The 16558-nt window shown below is 41.1% G+C and overlaps 1 protein-coding gene across 1 annotated transcript in view; it reads left to right on the top strand.

Annotated features, from left to right (window-relative positions):
* LOC106058466 (organic cation/carnitine transporter 2-like) overlaps positions 1-16558 on the top strand; it is a 145117-nt gene that overhangs the window by 107649 nt on the left and 20910 nt on the right. The window contains exons 4-5 of the mRNA XM_056021473.1: positions 6459-6687; positions 16030-16222. Of these exons, the coding sequence (XP_055877448.1) occupies positions 6459-6687; positions 16030-16222 (422 nt within the window). The remainder of the gene's footprint in view (positions 1-6458; positions 6688-16029; positions 16223-16558) is intronic.

Raw genomic sequence — 16558 nt, 5'->3', positions numbered from 1 at the left:
CCGGGCCAATAGTGAAGACAAAGCTCGCATTACTTTTTACGGAACTCTGGCCACTTGTGAAAGCGAACTCTCCAGGAAAGGGAAACAAAAATGTCTGTCTTAAGTAGCTGATTAGCACTGAACATGGCTAAGAATGGAATGGCCGTTGGGTGGGGAGGGAAAAAAAACACTCTGATAGCGTTTCGTAGTAGTAGCAGACTTGACAAAATCTTAGACAAATTTTGAATGAGATTGAAAATTAGGCTAGTTAAATGTGTAGATGTAGATTTATATGATAATAAACTAGATATATGTGGCAAGGAACACGGTGGATACTATAGTTTGGCCGTTATAGTGTTTCAAAAGTCAACCAAAAGAAATTTAAATATGCGTAAAGAATGAGAAAATAGTTCTCTTCAACTACACGTCTGCGGGTATTCCCGCATTTTTTGGAAGAGTTTTTAATGTTCCGACAATTTGACGGGCGATACAAAGAGAAAGATAATCGCTCTACAAGTTGGATTAAGGAGGTATTTAAAAACAAAAATATGTTTTTCTTATTTATCTGTTGTTGTTGTTTTTATTTTTATTTTTCTCTTGTTTGAATTTTAAACAGCTATTAATGAATGATTATTCGAAGCTAAATTTCGTTAAGGATTATGTTAAAGTTTTAGACACTCTCTTTCCAATCACACACACACACACTCACACAACCACTATCCACCCCACACATGGAGTAACCTGGCATTGAAATATGATCAGCGTACTGACATTGAAGACGCCTGGCTTATAATTGTATAATAAATAGCTAATAAAAATTGCACTAAATGCACTTTCAATTCTCACTAGTGTTTGAGAAAGTTTTGCAATAGAAACTTCTGAATCAATTTCAATTCTGGTTATTTCGAAAACTTTAGTGTAAAGCCTTTGCTGACAATCTATTTTGGAAACAAAAAGTCAACTGGGTTGTTGCAGCATACTAAAGTTTGAACCCTCAGACTTCAGAAATTGCTATGTTGCAGTGGAAGCATTAATCTTCTTTAGATAGACAATTTTCTGGCTACATTTTCATTCATTCTGTGGCTTTCTTCAGTCGTGAAGCGGCTATTGATCATTTCATAGAAATGAGATGAAAGCCAAAGCCTGTGCATTAGCTATGGTAGGAACGATGTCGCCCACACAGTCTCTCCCCCCCCCCCCCCCGGTTTTGATTAATCCAAAGGAAAGGCTACTGCCGATATAGTTTGGGATCAGTGACTCGCAGGCTCTTTCAGGATTTAGCAGTCTGTGATGCAAGCTGCTTAAGGGAAACCGGCTCCTGAGTTTTCCTCAGAATTAACTCCCATGTTTGGGTATAACTGCAAGGCTACATAGGTTTGAATGAAAAGTTTTCCTTCATCAAAGCATACGATGCCCAAAGCTTACTGGTCTGGGAGCGAGTTACTCGCCTTTACACCTTTTCCTGTGAGTGATAGCTTGATTAATTCAACTTCCCAACCCCTGATCATATTTTTACAAAATCTTACTTCACAATATTTAGACCTAAACATTGTCAACTAACTATGGGGGAAAAAACCTAGTACGTTGTTACAAATGTGGCTGAAAGGCCCAATCATGGGCTTTATAGGTCGTGTTGATAAAGCAGACGATTCTCCTGGACTAATATAATGTCTTCGAGTCATCAATACCGACAACCCCCACCCTTAGACTGCCGTCAGAGAATGGAAACTCACGGTTCTCTATCGACTCGCCACCAACAGATCACTAACACCTTAGTCAACATGGACATGGCACGTGACCTGGGTAGCCAATCGTTTGTTGTTAGGAGAGTCTGAATGTCGTCGAGAACAAAAAGAAACACACACACACACACACACAAGATTAGAAAAGTCGCCGTGACCTTAAAGAGAGTGCGCCACACATTAAACTATGCGGCTCCAATAAAAAATCATCTCGTAGAATTAATTATGCATGTTGGAGCCGAAATCCAGTGGCGTAGTAACCATGGTGCGGAAGTGTTCATTTACACACTATTACAGTCAAGAAGTCATAACTGCATTAAGACTATAGAGACTATTACTTATAAAATGTGGCACATTCATTGGAAAACAATGCGATGTGAGGCTGCAAAGCATAGACAACTTGGCTTGAGTTCAAAACCCTTCAATTAAGCTGAGTTGTGCTTGCTGAGCGCTTGAAGGCAGCTCAAAAATCTTCTCCAGATAGACCATCCCCCCACAAGTTCGCCAAAAGAGATTTAACCAGAACACAATGAGAACACTATAGCATGAAAGATTAGGGTTAAAAAAAACAACAAAAGTATGAAAATGTCATTTTGTATATGTACTGATGCGTACCGGATGACTCTCAAATTAGTTTTTTTTTATTCTTAACCTACTTTTTTTCGGTGCGGGGGAGCATCATCAAAGTATTGAACCCAAAAATTGTAGGGGGTCTCCACAAAAATCTTGCCCAGGGGTCTCCAAGACTTAAATCCGGCCTTGCCAGGACTTATGGGTGCGCCACTGTTGAAAACTATTATATTTGGCAACAAACAAAAAATCAACTTGACAATTCTAATTGTATTAATGTCCAAAGAATTTCCAAACACTATTTGTAAGGTAAAAGAAAACTAGTCGAATGCTTTACTTTTTTATATTTAAAGCAACACAATTCTAAACCTGTTTTTTTAAAGCTAAAATAATAAAAAATCTAGTTGCAAAGTTAAGGATTTTTTGTTCCGTTGAATGCTCCAATTTCCTAATTTGATTCCAAGTTCAAGGTTGTATGCCAGTGCTCCGTTGTCCTCATTGACAACTTCTATTAAGCACATGATTGAATTGTGTTCGATTCTTTTTTTTTTCACTTTCTGCGAACGTTCTGAAAAGAAAGTTTGAAGCCCAACAGAACTCGTACAGTGCAGTCACTGTGTTCTACAATAGCACTACATTTAAATGCATGTTTTAAAAGGTTTCAACATTATAAACTTTTTCTTTCTATAGTGATATAAGTTTCGAATCCATGCGGAGACTTGGAGTTTTAATTTCGGGAATAAAGGACGTACATTTGAGTCCGAATAGCACTAATGGGTAACTGACTTTAGTTGGGGAAAGTTGGTCCTTGTGCTGGCCATAGGACACCCTGCTCATTAACCGTCTGCCAAAGATAGAGATAATCTTTACATCATCTGCCCTATAGACCGCAAGGTCTGAAAGGGAATACTTTACTTTGCTTTAACGAGGGGCTGATGAGTAAGTAGTGATAGTTATATATACGCTACTGATAACAACTGTGTGTGTTTTCATTTGTTGTTCAATGATTTGTTTTTCTTGCAGTAAGAGTTAATTGCATAATTTGTGGCCTGTAAAAATATAAAAACACAGGAACACAGTAAGCAAACACTGACATACAATTGAACTACAGCATCAACCAGGACCGGCCAAACAATTGCGGGGTCCTATGCGAAACGGATCGCGCCTGGCCCAGTCAGGGTAGGGATAAAGAAAATAAGTGAAAATTAAGATTTTGTATTACACAATAAATTCGTCTTTGCATTACATTGTATTAAATGAAAGTTGACAGTGCGTTTTTTTTAACGTGCGTAGTATTGTCGACTACCAAATAGAATGACACCCCAAAATGACAAGTTTGTCTATTTTTCTGGAGATTTTTATGATTTTTTCAGAAGATTTTTATGATTTTTCACATTTGTATGATTTTTCAGGAGATTTTTATGATTTTTAAGGAGATTATTAATAATTTCAGGAGATTTCCAGGACTTTTTCGTACATTTTGCAATTTCAGGAGATTCTAAGATCTCCTGGAAAATCAAGAAGTGTGAAAGCCCTAAATTATAAGTTATAATGGTTTAATTTAATAATTTACTACTATGAAGGTGCGGGGCCCAATGCGGCTGCATAGGTTGCAGTGGCCTAAGGCTGTCCCTGGCATCAACACATTAGCTTTTGAGATTCTAAACAATACATGATATATAAACTTAACATATGCAAAACACTTGACATATTATACACTCATTTAAAACTCAATACATGCACATTGATTGATTCATACCACTCATGTGTAAGCACACACCAAGGCACAGCTTACAAAACACACACACCACAAACACATCACAAGCACATGCACATTGATTGATTCATACCACTCATGTGTAAGCACATACCAGGCACAGCTTACAAACACACACACCACAAACACATCACAAACACACTACTCCATCAATCACATACCGAGAACTCCACATAAAAAACACTAGAAGCACTAGATTTATTACAAAGCTTATATCAACTCACTCTGGCTGGTTAAAGGTCTGTACACGTGATTTCTCCACACATCGAATCTCGGTTCAAGCTGAAATTTTGTACAATTAATTCTTTTACCTGACAACACAAGAATCAATAAAAACAAATAACAAATTAGTTGATTAATTATTGGTAATAATTTTTGTTTTGTTTAGTATCTGGAACAAGGGAAAGAAATTGTAAATGACTGAACAGGTGGTACAAGCTAAAGTAGTCCCTTTATAGGTCATCGTCTGTGTCTTAATGTAATGAACACAAACCTGAAAAATAGGTCGAGACTATAGAAACAATAGCTAACTATACAATCTTCCATATTCATAAACTATTCACTAGTACAGTGGTTACCGTGTTACATTTAGGATGTTTGAAGTAATTCTTGCGTTAGTTTAATTGTTTATATTTTAGTTAAATACATTTTTATTTAGGGTCTAAATCTATTACAAATTTAATTAAATGACTGATCCAAATTAATTGATACAAGTAGTCAAGTACGCTTAATATAAGCTTTTTTTCCAACGTTTTTTTTTTTTTTTAAATATTTTCTTGTGTTCATAGCTGATACATGGCGTGTCTAGTACGTGCTAGAACAATATATCAAAACTAAAGTTATCTCTCTTCACATAGAATCATAGATCTAGGGCTAGAGCGAAATATTTCTTTGTGTTAAGGGAGATCCAACGTATTGTATTTAGTGGATACACCGTCAAGCCTGGAAATATTGATAGTCTGTTGAGATGTTTCATTGGGTTATAGCTCTAGATTGCAAGTCTAACTGGCTCTTGTTGGGGCAGTACTTCTACTAATCCATTAATCTTCAATGAACTCGAAAACATTTTTTTTAAATAAAATAATAAATCTGACTTCTTTGAACAAATATATATATTCCATGGGCGTAGACATGGATGGGTTGAGTGCTTTTTTTTTAAAGTTGAAAACCGCTCCTGATGATTTTGAGTTTAAATACCCCCACACAGAGAGTTTTGAGGTTGAAAACCTCTCTTTGCAATTTTTTTCTAAATCAAACTACAGTCACCAAATTCTATGAGCGTAGCTAAGGGGGTTTTGAATTTTTAAAAATACTCCACAGACGTTTTAGTTTGTAGCCCCGATATAAAATCTAAAGCAAACTTACAGTCACCTAATTCCAAGAGTGTAGGCAAGTGAGGTTAAACATTTCTACCAGTGGCTGGGCTCCATTAATAAAATGCAGTGAATAGTCATCTGCCGAAATTGAAAAAGACTAAATGAGGCTAAACAAAGATGGCTTAGACGGATTTTAGGAGTCAGTTATAGATTTTTGTGGAAGCAGCTTGCCGCCCAATGCGCCGAACGACTTGGGAGGATCTAAGTCAGATTTAAGTCAGTAAGAATAGTACATAAGGTTTTTGAAATACAACTTTTTGATAGTAGGATAATGCACTGTAGATACCTCAGAATATGTATTTTATTGGTTTTTAAAACCGGAAATACTGCTTGGCGGCGGGGCTCCAACCCGTGCTGGCAATGGCGGGGAGTCTACACTCCAGGAAGAACTTATTCTAGGGTACAATAAACGTCTTTCAAAAGAATGAAGGATCAGAATGTGATAAAGATTAATTATGTACACACACACACGCACACACATACATTTTTTTTTTTGCGGGGTGGGAGATAAAATTCCCCCCCCCCCACACCGCCGAAAAAATTCCTGGCTGCTCCTATGCAGTCAATGAAGATCTAAGCAGAAACACAAAGTAAACAAGGTGTCGAGCGTTATAAAATATACTTGATCTTATTTCAAACTTACTTTGTTCAACAGGCCAAAACACATCCTCCCTAAGTTCAAGTGACTTTCATGAACAGTTCAGCATTTGTGTCCACTACACTGTAGCAAAGGTTACATCAGAAGTTTTTAGCCAGTACAAACACGCACACACTCCATAGCACAGGCTCACCTGTTACTAATATTTTATATTTGACTCATTTAAAATCCATCAAGTTTAAAAAAAAAGCAATTGATATCTTTATGACAAGTCTCGATATTTTTTTCAAGTTCTTTTCATCTTTTGTTTCTACTTTCAAATCTACTTCTGATGTTTAGGGTTCTCAAAACTGCAGGACACCAGGTGCACGAATTTGTCAAAATTATGTACAGGCGTGTTTGTCTCGTTCCAACAGATACTTGACAGCATGGGTCTTGATGACCTTATACAGCTGACCTTCTACGGCCAGGGTGTAGGAGTCATCCTGGGCTCCGCTGTGGGAAGCATGACTGCTGACATTCTGGGCAGACGGCGCCTCCTGTACATCGCACTGACTGGGATGCTGACCATGCAGTGTTTACTGGCCGTGTCCATCTCATGGGTCATGTTCATCTTTATGAGAACCCTGGCAGTAGCGTTTGCAGGTCAGTGACTTTAATATACCTTTATACTATGTATGTCTTATGAGCGAAGCTAAAGTGCGCAAAAGCTGTTACAAAGTGTTCAATAGTAGTGTGACTAAAGGGCACACAGATAGTCGTCTTCTTCATGAGCCATATTTTTTGTCGTGCTGAGCTGCTGGCTATTTACATTTTGTGCCAAAGAAATATATGCACACATGTCAAAACCATTAGTATATATTCTATAATATACAAAAGCCGATTGTGAGAGTTTCAGGTGCGGCTGTTTGCAATAGCTACATGTTGAATCTAATCGCCGTTTGTTATAACAAATTTATGGTCTAGCTTCTAGCATTTAATGAATATTGTAGCATACTTTTTTAAATAAAATAAAGTACATTTATTTTATTAATATTGTTACAGCATAATGATATCCGAAATAAAACCGTAAGCCATGATTTTACAGTAGTAACAGTCCAGATAATACATGTATACAATTTAAAAGGAATTCAATGTATTTTCAGAATTTTTCGTAATATTACATTCACTATAATTGATATTAGCTCCCCGTAACTCCATGGTTTGATAGCTTAATAATAAAGATTAATTAATCCTTATTAAGGAAACTTCCGACTCTGTATCACTATCAATGGTGCAAATTTATAGGATATTTGTATGATAAATTGTGGTAAAGAAATAGGTTATGCAAATTTGTATAATGAACATGACTAGGATGTAAGTAATTGATAGGAATAGAAAGAAAGCACAATGTTTCGTTCCCATTCTTCAAATAGTACATTCTCAATTATTCTATGGCTTCCATTCTATAAAGTATATAGCAAAGACTTTCCATCAAAATAAACATCCTTCCTCATATAAAATCGCTGGTAGGATACTAAAAGTTTCTTCAGAGTTGAAGATAGTTACAGCCTTGCCCTTCCGCAAGACTTCTCTTTGACTTCCTGACGTCAATACAGTCTATACATTTTATAACATTACTTTGTGAGGGTTATTTCTGTATATGATCTCAGGAAAGGAAATATTGATTACAAACAAACCAAGAAGTATCAGAAGGAAATTAACTCCCTCTGTTTCAACATCGTGTGTCTGGTAACGTGAAAATTTGATTGTTTCATTGATTTGCGTTCAATGTGAATGAAATTTAAGGAAATTTTTTTTTTTTATTTAAGAAAAAATGTCATGGAATAATAGAATGTAAGATATGACTTGAAAGAAACGGACACAGAAAAACAACACAAGACTGAAGTTACTTTGGAACTTAAATACCAAAACTTACTAAGACTCATTTTAATCAGCATAAAGCATTACTATCACGTTCTATCAATGGTGCCTGATGTCACAATCTATCAATTGTGGATGTCAGATGTCAAGATCTATGAAGATGCTATAATGGATGTCACGTTGTAGATTATCTTGATCTGTATCACACCATCAATGATCGTGATTGCCGAGGATCTTGAAATAATCTTTCAATAAGATGATCGTATAGAAGTAGCTAGATCTATGTTGATAATACGATCATTCAGAATTTGTCAGTTGATAAGAGGATCATCTAGATCTAGGAGTTACCATTTGACAATACAATCTAAGTATGTTCTATATTCAATAAAGAAACTTCTCTTCGTCTAAAAACAATTACTTTAATTCAGAACTTGAAAACGCTATTCACAAATAATTACAATGGTTAAATGTACTTGAATATAATAACTGATCTACACAATAATATAACTGAGTTCTAATACAAAAGGTACATGTTCTCTATCTCACGTTTCATACAAGCTGATGTTATCACTAACACGTTCCAAAACAAGACTGATAAAAAAATATAGAAATTTACAGAGCTTTGGGCGTTTTGCAATGTGACTCGTATCTCATTGCCGCTTGGTTGAAATCTGACATTAAATGCAGCAACAATCAACACCTCAAACCAATCACTTTTATTCTGACACATAGCTCTCCGCGTGATAGAGCGTGATGGAATTACCCGAGGTCCTTGACGAGCTAAATATAGATACTGTGTACGTGACAATTACAATACCTATATTTCTATTTGAACTATTTTACTCCATCTCCACGTAATATAGATTAAGATGTATTCTAATAATGACTAATATGGCCTTTACCTCGCTAGATTAAGGAAGAAGGCATTATACTGTTACGGTTCTCTTCTACTCCGGCCTTCTATATACACTGCTAAACACAACACAACACATCAACACATCAAGAACCTGCCAACAAGAGCTCCACAATAATCTGGTACTTTAATAATGAGTGAATAAGTAGAAGACAGACAATACGACACAATTGGCAACACAATAAGCTACTACGAATGTTAAACTGTACATCACCGTATACAACTCTACTGTCTCTATTTCTTCCTAGACTCGTACATAACACTTGAGGACTCGACAAGGACCGACTTCATGGCCAACTAACAGTCCTAGTCTCAACGCTCTCCGGTCTTGAACTGCCGCTTTCTTACACACTGTGTCACTCGTACCGCAGGCTTTCGATCACATGACCATAACATTGGTCATATTTGCGTGTAATCGTAGTACTGTCCCTTGTCCATGGCCCCGCTGACCTGAGTGATTCACGGGTGTGTCAGCTGAGCCTATAGTTAACCCTTTTGCGCCGCCAATAGGGTCGTAACACTGCCCCCTTCTCAGATTTGTCCGTCCCGGACAAAATCTATCACACGACATGGGCAGTGGAGGTGAATCGATGCAGGAGGAGGTCTATCGGTGGGGGCGACAATGGGCTTATATTGCCATCTCGATGGAGCCATCTGCGTTGTATTCGGCGTATGTCTCTTTCTCCTACTCCAAGTGACCTTCACCTGGCTGCACTGACGTCGTGGTTGCATCGCCATGCACTTTGGACTGAGCAAACGTCGCCTTCTTCGGTCGCTCACTTCTGAGGGCAGCCACTTAACACGCGGGGAGGGATAGGATGTCAGGACTGGGGTCACCAAGATCGCTGGCCTATCAGGTTGTTTCATAGGGTTTTCAAGAGACGGGTTTTTTGGGAATGGGTGTCAGGTCCACAGGAGGGGAGATAGTGGCACACATCATCTTCAGGCTGTCCGGAGGGCAAACTAGCGGAGCAAGTTGGCAGCACTCCACTTGCGAAGGACCCTCATCTTCAGCATCAGGCTCCAGTTCACTTACTTGACCATCACCAGGTCTCGTCAGCTGGACAAACGTCTGTTGGGTGCAGACCTTGCCGATGGGTTTCTTGGAGTTGGCGTTCTCCCTGCAAAGCTCGACACACAAAGTTCTCGCCAAACATCTGAGTGCAGCCATCAGGATTCGGGTCCCTCTCATCAGCACTGACAGAAAGACAGATGTCTTTAATGTCCCCAGCTACAGGCTTGATGTAAGACACAACGTTGTCTGGTTCTGTCTGGCTGTAACACAACGTTGTCTGGCTCTGTCTGGCTGACGGAGGCACTCATTTCTGCAGCAAAGCGACGGCTGACTACACACACCACTACCCCCATCTGTGCCATCACCTTAGATCTGTCCGTCCCGGGCAGATCCAGCTTCACCATGGTACTTGTTGAGTCTGTCGATGTGGACGACCTTCAGTTTGGATCTTGGGCTCTTCTGTATTCGATACAAGACATCGTTGATTCTTTTTATCACGCGGTAGGGTCCTTCCCAGTCTGTTTGAAGCTTTGGGGACTTGCCTTTTCGTCTTTGTGGGTTGTACAGCCACACCAGATCGTTCTCATGAAACCCAGCGGCATTGGCCCGTTTGTCGTACCTTGTCTTCATGTGGTCACTGTTGATCTTGATGTTTCTGCGGGCTAGAGCGTGAGTTTTCTCCATCCGTTTTCGGAGATTTGCGACATAGTCTGTCGAAGAGGCTGGCTCATCTCCCTGGATCCCGAATAGCAAGTCACAAGGTAGTTGCAGCTCTCGGCCGAACAACATCTTTGCTGGAGTGTAACCGGTGGTGCTGTGAATCGATCCTCTATATGCCATAAGGAACATTGGGATATAGGTGTCCCAGTCCTCTTGACGTTCATCGACGACTTTCGACAGATGTTGTTCCAATGTTCGGTTAAATCGTTCCACCATTCCATCTGACTGGGGGTGAAGAGGGGTTGTGCGTGTCTTTTCGATGCCGAGTACCTGGCACATCTCTTGAAAGATCTTGGATTCGAAGTTTCGACCTTGGTCGGAGTGTAACTCCCTGGGAGGACCGAATCGGCTAATCCAATTCTCCACAAGTGTTTCCGCTATGGTGGTGGCTTCTTGGTTTGGTATCGCATACGCTTCAGGCCACTTAGTAAAATAGTCTATCACTACTAGAACGTACTTGTTTCCTCTCTGGGATTCAGGAAATGGTCCGGCTACATCGAGCGCTATTCTTTCAAAGGGGTTACCGACGTTGTATTGCTGCATACGTCCCCTCGTTCTCCTGTGCGGGCCCTTTGCTGCTGAACATGCGTCGCATCTTCGGCACCATTCTTCTACATCATCCCGGTAGCCGAACCAGTAAAATCGCTGGCGTACTTTTTCAAAGGTCTTGTTGACACCTAAATGTGACCCACTGGAATTATTATGGATTTCTTGCAGCACCTCAGCAACTCTCACTTTAGGCAACAACAGCTGTAAGCGATTGCATGTCCCATCTGCCGTTTCCCAGACCCTCTTGAGAACTCCATTGTCGATTGTCAGTGAGTCCCATTGTGCCCAATATGCCTTGGTAGCAGCTCCTTTATCAGAAAGGTGATGCCATTCTGGTCTTTGTCCGTCTTCCTTCATAAGCAGAATGGGAGCCAGGTCTTCATCTTTTAACTGGTCTTCTCGGATTCTTTCGTCGGACCATGACCCGGAAGCTTGTACCCCAAGATGTCGACAATCAACGATAACTTCCTTCTCTTCAACCTTGCTGCAGTGTTTACATTCCATTCTGCAAGGTCGTCGAGACAGCGCGTCAGCATTCTGGTGAGTTTGTCCTTTTCGGTGTTGTGTCTCGAAGTCATAGGTTTGCAAACGTTCAATCCACCTGGCGACTTGTCCTTCCGGACTTTTAAATGACAACAGCCATTGTAGAACAGCGTGGTCTGTCCTAATGATAAATTTTTGCCCATATAAGTATTTGTGAAAATGTTGTATGGCATCAACAACTGCCAGTAGCTCACGTCTTGTGACACAGTAGTTTCTCTCGGCTTTGGACAAGCTCCGACTAAAGTAAGCTATGACTCTCTCAGTTCCATCTACCTTTTGGGATAAGACAGCACCTATTCCGGTATTGCTCGCATCAGTGTCAAGTACGAACGTCTCTGCTGGTATCGGGTAGGCCAGAATGGGCGATGAAACAAGAGCCTTTTTAAGTCTCTCAAAGGCCTCATGACATTCCGTTGTCCAAATAAACGGCCGCTTCGGTTCTGTCAATTGATGAAGGGCACTACAGAGGCTAGAGAAATTAGGCACAAAACGTCTGTAATACGTGCAGAGTCCAAGAAAGCTTCTTAACTCCTGGATATTAGCGGGGATCGGCCATCCATTTACGGCTTCAACTTTATCCGGGTCTGTGCTGACTCCCTCCTTTGACACGATGTGCCCAAGGTACTTGACAGTCCTTCTGAACAAGGAGCACTTCTTTGGATTCAATTTCATTCCAGCGTTTCTAATTCGTTCAAACACTTCCTTCAGGTTTGCAATATGTTCCTCGAAGGTTCTGCCTATGACGATAATGTCATCTAAGTAAACAAGACACGTGGTCCAGTTGAGTCCTCTTAGCACATGCTCCATTAGTCTTTCAAAGGTGGCTGGGGCGTTACAGAGGCCAAAAGGCATCACGGTGAATTGCCAGAGACCATTACCAGCAGAGAAGGCTGTTTTATCTCTGTCCTCGGGGTGTAGTCCCACTTGCCAGTAACCGCTCTTTAGGTCAAGGGTGGAAAAGATCTGTGACCCAGCAAGTGTGTCCAATGTGTCGTCAATCCTAGGAAGCGGATAGCTGTCCTTGTGTGTGGCGTCATTTAGTAATCTATAGTCGACACAAAATCGAGTGGATCCATCTTTCTTCTTTACCAAGACTATGGGTGAACACCACGGACTGTTGGATGGTTCAACAACCCCTTGCTGCCTCATTCGTTCTATCATGTCCATAGCTTCTTGATGTTTTGCTAGCGGCAGGCGACGTGGTTGCTGTCGGATGGGCCTAGTGTTTCCTGTGTCTATTCGATGCTGGATCAGGTTTGTTCGCCCAACGTCCATTTCATCAGATGGCAATATGTCAGAGAACTCTCTTAGGAATCGTTCTGCTTTGGTGTACTGTTCTTTTGACAAGATCGTTTTGGCTTCTGCCAGAAGTTTAGTAACCTGGGGTTCACTGGGCTTGAGTATTCCGTCGGGATTTTCACTGCTGCAGTTTCTTATCATCTCTAAAGCATGGCAACCAGCGATGAGGCTTCCTTCCCGTAAATGTTTCTCCTCTGTGCCGAGGTTCATAATTCTTACGGGTACCTTTTGGTCTTTCCCAATCGTGACTAGTGTCTTTCCTACTGCTATCCCGTTGTAGTTGGTGTTCAAGCTTTCTACCAGCGCGGTTTTTGTCGTGGGATAGTCGTCCTCAATCTTCCCCCAAATGATCATTTCCGACTTAGCAGGCAAGGTTGTATTTTCCACCAACGTAACCCTTCTGGCTCGGCCATCTTCTTCATTTTCGTCGCCAAGCAAGGGTACTTCGAGGTCCCCACATTGTAAAGTGCCTCCGCCGATATTCAAAGAAAAGCCATATTTCAGCATGAAGTCGAGTCCTATTATGCAGTCATCTGTGACGTCAGCAATCAGGAATTCGTGTTTGAATGACTGATTTCCGATCTCGACTGTTATGTCGATCAGGCCTTTTATGGGCATCAGTTCTCCACTGGCTGTTTTCAACGAGTAGGCCCTAACTGGCGTTTTCTTGCTATTGTCCACTTTATCCGTCCGGATGACTGATCGTGAGGCACCAGTATCAAGGAGGAAGTGATAGTTTTGACATCCAATTTTCCCGATGACCTTTAGACTCTTACTTTGCCCTAGCACGGCGACCGGGATGATGGTTGCAGGGGCTCTCATTCTCTGTGTCGCCGGGTTCCGCCCCTCGAAGCCGGCGCGTGCTAGTTTCCCTGGTAGCCCCGAGAATTTGGTCGTGCATACCTTTCTGATCTGTAATGGGTTCCAGTTTGTGCAAATTTTCTAGTGCAGCTTCTTTGTATATGACCGAGTTCACCACAATTCCAGCATCGTACAGGAACCCTAGGTTGACTTTCTGGTACTTGGTTTGTTCGTCGTTCATCTATTGCCTCTGTCACCCTTCTCACAAGTTGTGTAAATTCTTCCTCTTTGACTTCTAACCTTCGGCCTTGAAGAGTGCTCCCTGATGCGTCTTTGGCGGCTTCATATGAGAGAGCATATACGAGGGCTTCACTGGCCTTACGTTTACCACTAACTCTGGTGGCTTTCTTTAACTCGGGGTCTCGAAGGGCATCAATGAAAGTGTCTGTAATAATGACTTCCAGAAAATCTTGTGCGGCGGTTGGGTAGGCCAGATGTGCGAGGCGTTCGATGTCTGTCTCTAGTTCCTGTAGTGTTTCATCGGGGCGCTGTTGTCTGGTCTTTAGTTGCACACGATATACTTCTTGCAGATGTTCATCCCCGTATCGGAGTTCCATAGCCTGGACTAGGGCGGCGAAGTCATGCTGGTTCGGTAGAGACTGTAGCAATTCGGAGGCTTTTCCTCTTAGGGATAACACAAGGGCTGTTGCTTTCTCCTCCTCACTGATCCATTTGTTAACTTTGGCTGCTGCGTCAAATTGCTTCTTGTATACTGACCAGGACACGGAACCATCAAATACGGGGGGCTTCATTTTCCCGGAGACTTCAGGTACAAATGACGTCATATCTGCTTCTGGTACATTTGTGTGCTTGCGTTGGACTTGTATCTTCATTTCGTCGATGGCCTTCTCCACTGCGTCGACCCTCTGATTCATCTGCTCGTCAATGTTGGTGATTCTCACCTCCACAGCATGTATGCGTTGGTTCATTGCCAATAACTCCGTTTTGATTCCCGAGTCCATCGTGTCTATCTTGGTGTCCATGGCGTCTATCTTGTAATTGATCTGTTCCAGCAAGTCCGGTTCGACCTCAAAAAGATATGTGTCCGGATCTTCTTTTTCCTTCACCAGTTCTTCCCGAAGGCGTGCTTGTAAGGTTTCTTTGTTGCCGCTCGTCTTCAGGCCTCGATCACGGAGCTCTTCCTTCAGTTCCTTCACACGGAGTTGGTCTAACGTTTTCATAGTAGCCATAGCGGATCCGTTCCTATCCGATACGATCCGATCCCACTTCTGACAACAGTGTTACGGTTCTCTTCTACTCCGGCCTTCTATAAACACTGCTAAACACAACACAACACAACACATCAACACATCAAGAACCTGCCAACAAGAGCTCCACAATAATCTGGTACTTTAATAATGAGTGAATAAGTATAAGACAGACAATACGACACAATTGGCAACACAATAAGCTACTACGAATGTTAAACTGTACATCACCGTATACAACTCTACTGTCTCTATTTCTTCCTAGACTCGTACATAACACTTGAGGACTCGACAAGGACCGACTTCATGGCCAACTAACAGTCCTAGTCTCAACGCTCTCCGGTCTTGAACTGCCGCTTTCTTACACACTGTGTCACTCGTACCGCAGGCTTTCGATCACATGACCATAACATTGGTCATATTTGCGTGTAATCGTAGTACTGTCCCTTGTCCATGGCCCCGCTGACCTGAGTGATTCACGGGTGTGTCAGCTGAGCCTATAGTTAACCCTTTTGCGCCGCCAATAGGGTCGTAACAATACTGACGTGCCCATGCAAACCCTGCTGTGACCTACATATTATTTCACATTGAAGTAGACAAAGCTGATATCTTTTTAAATTCTCTTTTGCAATATTTACGATGAGTAACACTGGCAACGCCAGATCATATTATAATCCCCCCCTCAACTATTCCGAGGCTCCTACCTTAAAGACACTAAGAAAAGCTGATAGACAAATATAGGCCCCAGACGAGCTATCAAACTCTCAGGCGATGATTGCATTCACTTCAGAATATATAAAGTACAGCTGAGTATCCCGAGACTGGTGAAATGTATCAACTATCCCAAGACTGGTCAAATGTATATCAACTTTTCTTTCTTTCATCTTCAACGTTCGTAGCTTTCGTTTTATTTTTGTCAAAGATGAGAATTATAAAATCGTTCACATCATTTAAACAACTGAATAGTATTGTTGACTTACACGTTTAGTTTGTCTCTCTCTCTCTTGTGTTGTCAGGTGCCACCATGGTTGTGAGTTCTGTGCTGGTCATAGAGTTCCTGGGCCCAGACTGGAGGGATGCGTGCACGTGCTCCTGTTTCTGGACTTTTGGGGCCATCGTTATGGCCATGGAGACCTTGGTCACGTTAAACTGGAGATGGCTGGCGCTCTTGTCTGGAGGAGTTTGTTTTCCTTTAATTGGTACATATTTGTAAGTAAACAATCTTTATGCTTAAGGTTACTTTGTTACTAAGCGCCTTTAATTTAGACAACCGTCCACTTCAAGGGACCCCTCCAGCCACACAATTCAGTTATAATTTGTTGTTTTGGGGAATCAATATTTTTGTTATGCGACACGTTTTCTTCTTCAATTCAAACTGTTTGTTTTTGTTTATTTTCAATACATACAAGTGACCTAGATTATTTTAAAACTGAAATGCATTTCTGCACCTTTCTTTTACCTTAAACTTCAATGTCTTTCAAATTTCCCGCCAAGAATTTCATATTCCAATTATTAGAGCCAACGTAACAACGAGGTTTTTAAACT

The sequence above is a fragment of the Biomphalaria glabrata genome, chromosome 2, assembly GCF_947242115.1.
Source record: "Biomphalaria glabrata chromosome 2, xgBioGlab47.1, whole genome shotgun sequence".
In the NCBI taxonomy this organism is placed as follows: Eukaryota; Metazoa; Mollusca; class Gastropoda; family Planorbidae; genus Biomphalaria; species Biomphalaria glabrata.
This window is presented reverse-complemented; position numbering and strand designations above follow the sequence as displayed.